Source organism: Cyprinodon variegatus, unplaced genomic scaffold, assembly GCF_000732505.1.
Source record: "Cyprinodon variegatus isolate N-32 unplaced genomic scaffold, C_variegatus-1.0 Scaffold1865, whole genome shotgun sequence".
In the NCBI taxonomy this organism is placed as follows: domain Eukaryota; kingdom Metazoa; phylum Chordata; class Actinopteri; order Cyprinodontiformes; family Cyprinodontidae; genus Cyprinodon; species Cyprinodon variegatus.
The window spans coordinates 1-11,141 of NW_015152318.1; the positions used below are offsets into that span (position 1 = coordinate 1).

General features: G+C 44.2%; 1 protein-coding gene across 1 annotated transcript in view; it reads right to left on the reverse strand.

Moving 5' to 3' along the window:
* Positions 1-1,141: 1,141 nt before the first annotated feature.
* LOC107104737 (leucine-rich repeat and calponin homology domain-containing protein 3-like) overlaps positions 1,142-11,141 on the reverse strand; it is an 18,150-nt gene continuing 8,150 nt past the window's right edge. The window contains exons 2-20 of the mRNA XM_015404823.1: positions 9,335-9,479; positions 6,645-6,771; positions 6,458-6,563; positions 6,243-6,379; positions 6,062-6,165; positions 5,877-5,970; positions 5,388-5,469; positions 5,185-5,318; positions 4,985-5,040; positions 4,839-4,884; positions 4,621-4,755; positions 4,493-4,534; positions 4,269-4,322; positions 3,729-3,762; positions 3,534-3,647; positions 3,366-3,463; positions 3,149-3,286; positions 2,996-3,073; positions 1,142-2,152 (exon numbers count right to left, since the gene is read on the reverse strand). Coding sequence (XP_015260309.1) covers positions 1,955-2,152; positions 2,996-3,073; positions 3,149-3,286; positions 3,366-3,463; positions 3,534-3,647; positions 3,729-3,762; positions 4,269-4,322; positions 4,493-4,534; positions 4,621-4,755; positions 4,839-4,884; positions 4,985-5,040; positions 5,185-5,318; positions 5,388-5,469; positions 5,877-5,970; positions 6,062-6,165; positions 6,243-6,379; positions 6,458-6,563; positions 6,645-6,771; positions 9,335-9,479 — 1,922 coding nt within the window. The 3' untranslated portion in view covers positions 1,142-1,954. The remainder of the gene's footprint in view (positions 2,153-2,995; positions 3,074-3,148; positions 3,287-3,365; positions 3,464-3,533; positions 3,648-3,728; positions 3,763-4,268; positions 4,323-4,492; positions 4,535-4,620; positions 4,756-4,838; positions 4,885-4,984; positions 5,041-5,184; positions 5,319-5,387; positions 5,470-5,876; positions 5,971-6,061; positions 6,166-6,242; positions 6,380-6,457; positions 6,564-6,644; positions 6,772-9,334; positions 9,480-11,141) is intronic.

Below are 11,141 nucleotides of genomic sequence, written 5' to 3' on the forward strand. Positions count from 1 at the left end.
TCACTTAATAAAATATATTTCCACAAAAAAACAAAAAGATCAGATGTTCCACAAGAACAAAAAGGTAAAAAACTCTCTGCCTGAGTTGGATTTGTTCCAACTAAGTTAAACTTTTCAGAGTTCAAAGAATTTCCTGTTTGAAGTGTTTCTCCTCCAGTTCTAGCAGTAAAACCTGCTCTTCACACCGACTCACTCAGTTCAACCAAACAGCGTTCAGGTTTCTAACTACAACTCCTGGTTCTGATGGGCTTCCATACGTCCCACAGCTTCCGAGGCTGAGCCTGTCCAGGTGACTCGTGTACGTTTGACAGCGCTGTGTTTTTTTCTGCTCAGTGGAATATGGCGGCTGCCGTTACAGGAGGCTGACTGAGCGCGTGCAGCTGCAGCGGGGTGTGGGGGCTAAATCATGACGGAGGTTCCGGGCGGCGTTGTCGTCGAGGAGACGGACTGTCGGGGCGGAGCCAGGTCCAGCAGTGCACTGACTGTCCCGGCCACCTGAGGGAGCCCTCGTTCCTCCAGAATGTGAAGAGGAAGACACAACTTACTCTGCACAGAAAAACACCACAGAAGAAGACACAGCGAGGGGCGGGGGTCAACAGAAAGATGGGTCAAACGATGGCAAATCAAACAAAAGAGCAAAATAACTGTAACCATGACAACACAAGGATAAGAAGCGAGGAGGGGTAAAACAAAAGGTTTAAAAAAAGTAATGCAGGAAGGGGAAGCAGTTAGAGATGAAAAATACAGGCTTCTGCCAATAATGCAGTTCCAGGGGCTGATGGGAGTTGTAGTTTCATCTGAACACAAGCATGAGCAGCTTACTGGTCTCTGGATATTGCAATCAATGAAGGACACCCCTTCTGTGTGATCCATAAACCCACACCTGCTTCTGAGCACTGCCAGTCAGCTGGTTGATGGAGTACATGTTTCTGTAGCTTAAAAGAAGGAAGGTTTGGATGTTCAGAAATATTTCTGGTCGCTCAGGCAACACTTTCAAGACACTCTGAGGAGGTGAAATGTTCAAGTAACAAACAAACAGGATTCATTTGTTTTTCAACTTTATTTAGAGAAACTTGGAGAAAAAATAACTCGTCCAAAAGCAGGACCAAGCTGAGGTGCAGAGCCTCATTCAAACATCACCACTCTTCATCATCATCATCATCATCGTCTTTCACCATATAAAAAGGGATGTGTTCAGGTTTTTTAAAGATCAGGGTTAAAGAGAGCACTGCTCGGTTCCCTGAAACTAAATCTGGATATTAGAGGAACCGGAGCTCTTTGGTGTTGGGTTCAGCTGAAGTGTGAGCAATGGTGCCGACATCAGCCACTGATGGTTCCGCTGACCTTTAATCTCAACTTCTGACTTTACAGCAGCAACACAACATGATCATCAGGAAGAAGTCTGTGAGAGTAACAGTTCCAGTGGAATGGACCGGGAAACTCATTACTAGAACAAAAAGTTCTGATCACCGGAGTGTTCTGGGTTTTTATTCACTGCTCGGTAATGGAAGCAGGCTCTTAGCAGAACCAACGGTGAGCAGCAAAGAGGACATTAGCAAAGACTTGGTGTCCAACTCAAGCAGCAGAGTTCTGATTCTAGCAACGTTCACGCATTTAGTACAGTCTGACTGTAAGAGAGGACGAAAGGTTCTGATCCACTTCACACACAGTAAGAACAGTAGAAAACACTCAGACAGGCAGGTGGACATAAGGCACAGAGGGGGCGGAGCTTCAACTGGCAGGATGTGGAAACAGACGGGCCAACAAGTTCTACCTTCTCCTGAGGGCTAACAGGATCATTTAGGTAAAAACCAGCAGCTGCTCCTAACGATGGAGCAGCGAGGTTACAGAGGCAACAGCACGGCTGACCCTTCTCAGACGGTTTAACTAGAAAACTTCTGTTCCTACGTGCAAACAACTGGGCTTCGTTACTGCGGTTCTGGTCCAGTCAGATCTAGGCGTGCGGCGCCAGGTGAACGTAGATGGCACAGAGGGCCGACATGATGGACAGGTAAAAGAGGGCGAAGCCGGCCATCTGAACCTGAAGGGAGGGGCTTAGAGTGGGCGGGGCCAATGAGAGCAGTGCCTGTAGTGTCCCATAAAGCCCACCCCCCTTCCCTTCCAGAACCTCCTCCACCGAGCAGAGACGGTCCTGAGTGTGTGTGGAAGTGATGGACACGGTGAAAAATGAGGACGGAGAGAAAAAGGAAGGCAGGAAGATGAAGAGACGAGGTACAGCTGTTACTTTAGAAGGAGGAGAAGAAGAAGAAGCTTCATCATCAGGTGGTTTCAGACTGAATCCAGACGTCTGAACAGAAAAAAAATTATTTACTTATAAAAATCACATCAAATTTATCCAGAAAATGTAGAATATTATTGAGATATTTTGTTTAAAGTATTTAGTTTAGACAAAGTTTAATAAATTAATTTGACAGAAAAAGAATTATTTCTCTACAGATAGGTAATAAAAGTGAATCAATATTCACAGAAAATGACTAATTTATTCAACATTGTTAATAAATCAAATCTATTTTAATCAAAGATTTGATTATTTTTTCTTTGTGTCATTTACTTGATCTTTACTTAAAGCTGAGGCTGTTTAAATCTACTTGATTTTATTTCCTGTCGCTTTGTTGCTACAATGATCAAACTATGTTGAATCTATTTAAGATGCTCTATGATTAATCTGAGAATCAGTTCAGACACATTCCCCATCACACTGCAGGAAGCACAAAGAAAACTTGTTAAAATATGATTTTGCTTTTAAAGATTTAAAGTCTTATTGGTGTTTAAAGTTAGCCAGCAGCCTGTTTTCCTATTTTAGCAGCTCTGATCATTCTGATGGTGGTTACTTCTCTACCAGCTCCATCAGGCACGAGGAAACGTCTCAGAAATCATTTCTTTCTAGTTCTGATCTGGCGAAGCTTTCAGTCTGTCAGCTCATCTGGATTCAGCCTTTCAAACCCCTGCTCCGTCTCTCAGGTGTGTTGTTTACCTGCGGGACTCCGATCCTGCGACACGCCTCCAGGAAGTTCTCAACATTGCGGCGACACTTGGCCATGGTGAGTTTAGGCTGCAGGGGTGCAGAGACAAAGGTCAGCGAGGGGTCAGCTCACTCGATAGCTTAAGACCGGTCAGAGGCACTCACCACAGCGGGGGAAGGGACGTGGATGCTGGGGACGGAGCGCGGCCTCACGTGATTGGCAAGGTGGCACAGCACCACGCCGTCCGTCAGAGCGGCTCCCAGGTCGCTGGGCAGCGCCACCTTCAGTCGGGACTCAATGTTCTGGGTAGGAAGACGAAGAAGGTGAAGGAAGCAGGCGCAGAGCAGCTCCTACAAAGGTGGAACAAAAAAAGCTACGTACCTTCCTGAGCTGCTCCACCAGCTCCGCATCTTCTCCCACCAAAGGAGGAGCCGCAGGAACCTCCTGCTTGGTCTGAGAAGGAGCAACAGCTGGGTCCCCTGCAGGACGGAGAGGGAAAGGTCACATCCTCCAGAGCTAAGAGGTAGAATAAAGCAGGAAAACACACACCTCTTCTTTTCTCGTCTCTTTGTCCAAGGCGATACAGGAAGCTCTCAGGACGAACGCTGCCTGTCTGACTGGAGGCTCCGCCCCCCAAGTTTTGATATGATGGTGACTGATTGGCTGAGAGAAGAGAAAAGGCTCAGAGTAAAAAGGTGTCAAAGTGAGCGGAGAGTGGATGTCAGGCTTTGTTGGTGGTCTTACCTGTAGGAGACAGGGTGGCTCTGTCCTCCCCCTGCTGGGAAACAACAGTACAGTTTTACATTCCAACTAAATGGAAGTGAAAGTCTGTGTTTAGATTCTCTAAAACACACCATTTTCACTCATCTCCCTCTGCTGTGAGACACAGAACCAACAGATTTAAGGATCTGGACAAACAGCTGAGAGACGGAACCCGTAGAGAAGAGATACCAGCTGGTTTACACGCAGCCGTCCCTAAAGCTTCATGCAGAATCGGGATCTGAAAGAACCAAACCGCAAGCTGCCGCCGTCTTATGGTCCAACATGCACGGAAAAACCGACCGGATTCAGAAGAAAACTGATGAAAACAGGAAGACTAAGTGGAAGGAAAAAGTCTCCTTCCACCTCTGAAGCCATCAGGCCAGCTTCAGTTGACCTCATGCTGCACAGAGGGAACGGTGCTCTCACATGCTCTGATCACAGTGCTTCCTTCACATGCTTTTATTTTGGAAACCGGTAATGAGATGCAAGCTTCATTTTAGGGGCATGGCATCTCGATCTTACCATGATGAGGGCGGAGTCATCTGTGTGGGTGGAGCGTCTGGAGGGGTAGACGTTCTGACAACGAACAGCAGACACACAAACATCAACAGAAACATAAAGGGGTGTGGCCTAAACACAGGGGCGGGACTACTGTTCTGCGGCGTCGGATCAAACGAAAGAAGAGGAGGGTGAAGGAAACAGAGGGTGTGTTCATGTGTTGTTCAGAATGGCGAGGACGGACTCACCTCAGCCTCTGGACCGGACTTTGATGGACTCTGGGTTGATTTCTGCGGGAAAACAAGAAGAGAGATGCAACCTCAGATTAAAATGGTTCAGACCAGATTCTCCACGCTCAACTGGTTCAACTGTTTACCTTGGCATAGTTGGTGGCACCATCTCTCTGGAGAGAACGATTCCTCTGCCTCTCTTCGTCGTACCTCAGAGCGGCGAGCTGAGCTTCCCTCCTTATCCTCTCAACGCCTCCAGAAGCAGAACCAGAGGCTCCTCTCTAAAAGCACACAGGTGTGTGTGTTAGACCTGAAGAGGCAGTTTTGTTTTAGAGGATTTCTGCCGGACGCTCGAGCGTCTTACCTGACTGTGGGAGGTGGGAGACGGCGAGGCGCTGTCGGCCATGTTTCTGGGAGAGACACGGAAACAGACAGGAAGTGAGACAGGAAGTGAGACACAAAGTGAGGAGACGTAGGTGGGAGCGGGTTTGATTGGGTGGTTTATCTAACCTGCTGTGTCGCCTCATGTCATCGGCCCGGGCCAAGCTGTTCTTCACTGGAGAACCCTGGAGATACAGACAGGGAGTCAGCCTTTCAAAAACACGATGCAGCTTTTTTAAATCTCTGGGCATCAGCAGCGTCTGTCTGAACCAACATGACATCAATTTAAACTTGAATAAAAGCGTCCAGCAGCAGTGGGGGGGGCTCACCTCTCTGGTGATGCGTCTCTCGATGTAGGCCATGAACTGAGAGCTGAGGCTGCTTCTGTCACCTCGAGCCTTCCCATCCTCCTCCTCCTCCACATAGCTGTCTATGAAGTCGATCTGCTCCATCTCCCCATCTGCTGTGGACAGAGAACATGAGAACGACAGCGGAACACCGGGAGAACGGCGGTCAGAAGTTTGAGTCTTACGTGTCCCGTTGGGCAGCACAGCTCCTCCTGGTCCAGAGCGTCTGTGATCTCTGACCGCCTGCTCCGACAGCTCCTCTGAAACCTGAAACAGAGCAAGAAAGGTTCTTGTAGGAGGGAGGAGCATGGATCCAGACCCAAGCCTGTGGCTGATTTCATCTGATATCTTAGTAACGTTTCTATCATTTCAGAAAAAGAATTGAACACGAAACCTTAAAAAACTAATTATTGTATTGAAATAAGTGCATTTCCCTTTAATTAGAGCAGATAAGGAAAATTAGACGATAGAATAAGATGATAGCGAAACATCTAATTTTTTTTAAGTTCCATAAATAGTCTTATTCGCCTGTTTATATTATGCTGAAACACACTTTGTTTTCATGAATTTTAAGTTATTTCTAAACAAGTTTTTGCAGACAATCAGTAACTGAAGTGAACCAGGAGCTAGGCTCCCTGCTGGAGGAAGAACCCAGAGGTCAGCATGCCGCTCACCTCATTGCCCAGCCACCGCTTGTCTCCGCTGTCGACGCTATTGAAGCCAGAGTCGAGCGCTCCATACGGCCGCCCTTGATACGCCTCATCAACACTAGTGAGACAAAGCTGCAGTCAGTCACTCTGAGCCTTTACTCTGAAGGGTGGAAATGTGAGCGTTGGTTTGTGTGTGTGTGGGGTCAGACCAGGAGGTCAGAGGTCGTCTGTCGTACTCAGGCAGCTCCGGCGTGCTCTTGCTGGCTTCCAGGTTCAGATACTTAAAGATGTGGACCTTCCCTTTGATACATATCTGCAGGCAGGACAGCAGAGCATTAAAGTTAGATTTGGGGACGCCAAGCTGCAGCTGTGATGTCACTTCCTGAGTACCTGTGCAGGTGGGCTCTGCAGTGGATTGTTGTCCAGGACGATGGCCTGCAGGTGAGAGAGGCCGCGGTAACAGACAGGGATGGAGGTCACTTTGTTGCAGGAGAAGTCGAGGCGCACCAGAGGAAGCTCTGCCAGCTCTGAAAACAGTCACAGTTCTTATCTGGACCTAAAAACCCGCTTCTGTCAGGAGCAGAACCAAAGCCTGAGGGCTTTACCTGAAGGAAGTCGGACCAGGTGGTTCCTCCTGATGTTCAGGTCTCTCAGAGCCTCCAGCTGACCTATTTGGGATGGTAACGTCCGGATTTCGTTACAGCTCACATCCTGCCGGAACAGAAAAGTGATCAGGAACCAATGGAGGGTTCTGATAAATAACGGGTCGAATCAGCTGGTAAAGAGACTCACCAGCTCAGTGAGGTGTCTCAGCTGGCCCAATTCTTCTGGCAGAGACACAAGTTTGTTATTGGAGGCGATCAGAACCTTTAGGGGGAGGCTACAGACGACAGCTGGGAGGACGGACAGCTGGTTCCGACTGTAGGACAGACAGACAGAGCCAGATGGGTCAGAGCCAGGGGTATGAGATAGAAAGAGCCACTTTGTAAACAAAGCATGAGGCGTATGGGAGCCACTGTCATGGTTCTGGTGCTGCTGTCGGGTCCAGCTGACAACACTACAGGAAAACATCCCAACGCATCCAGGGAGGATTGTAGAAACACAGACAAGTACTGCAGGCCTGATGGGTCATAGGTAACCATGGGAACCAGAACAGGCCGAAGAGAAAGGGGCGGAGCAGACCGCCAAGAGGTTGCTTAGGGACGCACCTACAACTATCAAGCATCAGACAGGAAGTGAGACGCTGGGGCAAAGTAGAAAACATCCTCTTTGGAAAATACAAACTAAAACAGTCAGATTAAAACGCCGACACGACGCTGAGCTAAACAGAAGGCGGCCATCTTTTCTGAGCAGCACAGAGCAAAATATTTCCCTGTGAAGGTAAGAGATCTGATATTTTTGCCAATAAACTTTTTTTTTTACCATTTAATTCTTTTAGTTTCTCCTTGGTTTCATTATAACTGAAAATCTTGAGTCTTTATTCGATTTCTGCATTTCAAAGTTTTAAACGTTTAATCCGCTCTTGAATATTACATTCTGCTGAAGCATTAGACTTCCTTTTGATTTTATTTTCCATCATAACTCTTTAAGAAAACAAAATCTTGCTGAAACCTTTAAAAGAAAAGATTCAAATAAATTTAGCTTTTAGTTTCTGTATAGTTACACAACTTTTTCAACCAAATATATTTTTTCATTTTGTTTTTAATTCTTTTACACATTGGGACAGGTCTTAAATATATGATTATTTACTGCTTGTGATAAAGCAGACCGGAGTCCCATTAGAGTTTTATAGATCTAATGGGCGATCAGCCGCTCACGAACATCTCCTGATCAGGAAACGTAAGGACAGGAGAAAATCAAACATGTTTGAAATTTAGTCGGCCGTCGTAAGATGTTCATGGACAAATCACTCAATGTGGAAACAAGGATTCTTCTTCTTCTTCCTCTCAGACGAAAACACAGAAGCATGGAGTTCTTTCTGCAAAATTGACAGATCGTAGTAGCCATGTTTGCTCAGCCATGAATTTATCCCAATACGTCGTCAATATTTATTATTAGGGATTTCAGCACAAAATTGCACAAATTGCCAAGGCAGCGCGTTTCACTCTAGTGAGCTTCATATTCAACAGGAGGCTATCGACACTTTTTTCTCTTCTACTCGTTTGGCTTCCGGATAGACAAGTCCAAATAGCGCCATCTCACTGTGGAGCTGAGTCCGACGTGGTTTACAGACGTACAGTGTGAGCAGGTAGATCGCGCCGCACAGTTTGAGAATATGCATCGTGAGCTGTAAACTTTTAAACCCTGCGGTCTTGTCGCACAGTGTAAGCTATGGCTGCGTGCAACGATTGAAAAAAAATAAATAAATAATACAGTGTATGCCCGGCATTAATAAAAAGTGAGTTTAGGCCATTTTTAGAGTGCACCGTTTAAATATTTAATGAAGTCTCTATTTGGTTGTTTTTGTTCCTCTAAATCAGCAACCTTTAGGTGTGCCTTTGGTTCAACACACCTGAATCAAGTAATTAGATGATTGGGAGGACTGTGGAGGAACTGACTGCATACTGAAGAGTAGTGACGGGTTAATGAGGCATCTTGAAGCATTTCATTGCCAAACTGTATTGATGCTGTGTTGATACTGTCTCACAGGATACTGACACCTGCTGGACCTTGAAATACACTACAGGCAGCTTATTGGACAAACTAAACTGAATTGATTTGAAGACCTAGTTCAATTATTTTCATTTAAGTTAGTGTATGAAATAATGTTGTATTATTTCATTTCTATGTTTAAATTGATAATATCTTTTCTATTTTTAGATACAGCCAATAAATAATGTAAACATATATCATAATGTGAAAATTTAGCAAAAAATGTGAATGAGGATGTTTTTGGACAAGGATTTAAAATCATAACTTTAAAACAATAAGTACAATAAAAACAGTAAATAAACTAAGAGTCAATTTGAAATTAACTTTAATTCAGATAAGTTGAGTGATAACTGAGAGGAAAAGGATGACACAATGTGAAAATTAAAATAAAAAACGCAACGCTGGTTCCTATTCCTTTTAGGAGGCTACAAAATTCTTGCTAACTTTTATGATTAACCACAAAAGATGGGTTTTTTTTATTAGCAAATGCCTAATGTTGACAGATACATTTTTAAACACAGTTTAGTGAGTCAGTCAGCAAGAAACAACTCCTGTATCGATCACATGAGTTTCATGAAACGACCGAGCACCGATACAGCTTTTTGCTCTATGGCACCGACACATCAGTGTTGTTGGACCAATCAGTACTGAGGAGGTAAGTCAGCCATTTGATTTAGATGTGTTGGACATGGGCTGAATGTATAAGCTGCAGTTAATCAGACCTCGGGAACTGGAATCCCCCCCTGCTCTAAATGGAGGCTAAGCCTGAAGATTAGTGAGAACCCCTGTTTCAGAAGTGGGTGGTGTGTGCATGTTTGTGTGACTCAGACCTGAGGTTCAGATGGGTCAAAGCCTGCAGATTTACGAGAAGATCCGGCAGAGACCTCAGACAGTTCTGGTACAGGTTCAGATATTCCAGAGAGACGAAGCCACAGACCTCCAGCGGAAGCTCCGACAGGCGATTCCGTGACAGATCTGGACAAAGACAGTTTAGATTAGATACATTTATTACACACATCAGTAATTTAACAATCAGGGACCTGGAGCCTGGTTTAGACACAAAAAAAAAACACTCCAAAGCAAAACCTTAAGCAGAGCTCTGCATCTACATCTGACATCCAGATTTATTTAACTCAGGGAGCTTAAAACCTGATAAGCTAAACAAAAGGTTCTCAATTCTGCTCAGGTTTTCCTATCCTGAGTTTTAGTTCTCCTTGCTTCTGCAACCTGCTTCCACTGCAGGAAGTTGTTTTTCATCTTTTTCATCACATTTGTCACAACTTTGCAACATTGCAGGAAATGGCAGCAGTTAGCCAAACAGAGAGGGGTGGGGGGTAGAAGTGCACCGCAGAGTGGAGAGACAATTAATATACAGACTAGTAATGAAACAATTAATCAGATTAGTCTTGATTTATCGATTATTGAAATAATCGTTAACTAATTTATTAATGGATTGTTAACTGGAGTATATATGCCTTTAGCTGATAGAGAAACCCACTTAGAGCAATAATTATACCTAGATTGTAAACAAAAATATGAACATTTTGCAGTATCAAAAAATCTTTTTCATCCGTCAGTATGCTCTACCCAGTCTCAAGTAGAAAAGTTTAGTTCCATCTTGTTTGATTTAGTAAAAAATCTTCATTAACGAACATTTTGCCGTCTAATAATTAATCGAAAAAATTATTAACAGATGAATCGATTTGCAAAATAATCGATAGTTACAGCCCTAATACAGACATAAAACGTTATTCAAGACTCATTGAGAGGCTCATAGGAACCATCTGGATGTGAGACGCAGTTTGTTTTGTTAAAATTCATTTACAACCTTTTAGACCTAGAGATTTCATTCCTGACTGTAGGCGTTGTGGTCTCTGATTAATTGATTCTGATTGATTTGTTAATAAATGTTTCCTTTTGTTTAAACCGAGACTGGTGTAAAATTTATTTATCATGTAAATAGAGGAAGAAAAAGCAACATTAGTCTAAATAATCAGCTCCCAAAAATCAGCAGCACATACCAGGGTTCAGTTGGACTGATGTTAAAATAATCTGTATCAGCCTTAAAAAAGATCTTAGATGAGGCCTTTATAGGTGGAGGTCTACAGGCATGTGATGATTCGCCTTTGGAGCTGAGAGAAGATCAATATATGATTACATTACTTAAGTTACTGGTTGTTTCTGCTCTTCCGAACTGTTTGTTGGGTTGAAATGTGGCAGTCATTAGACTGCCACAATAAAGAGTTTCCCTCTATTTTTATTCATGTGTCCCACACAGCACCTGCTGACACAATAAACATAACACCTATTTCTCCGTATTAACTGCTTTGCTGCTCGTGACGAGGTCCTTCTTATGAGGTCACTTTAGAGCCAGACACAGTTCACTCTGCGGTCAGATTTCACCCTCACAGTAATGGGAACGACTAGACACAAAAAAATCTGGTACCTGAAGGAAATCGGGTTTGAATATCAACATCAGTCAAAATAACAAAGGGGTACCCGTCTCAGTTTTGTTGGATGAAGTCCAAACTTTGAATTGATCTCAATTACTTGTTCATCACTGTAATGTTTAATAAATTAAGGCTTTAAATATGACCCCAATGTTTCTATTAGGAACATAAATAATAGATGCGGGCT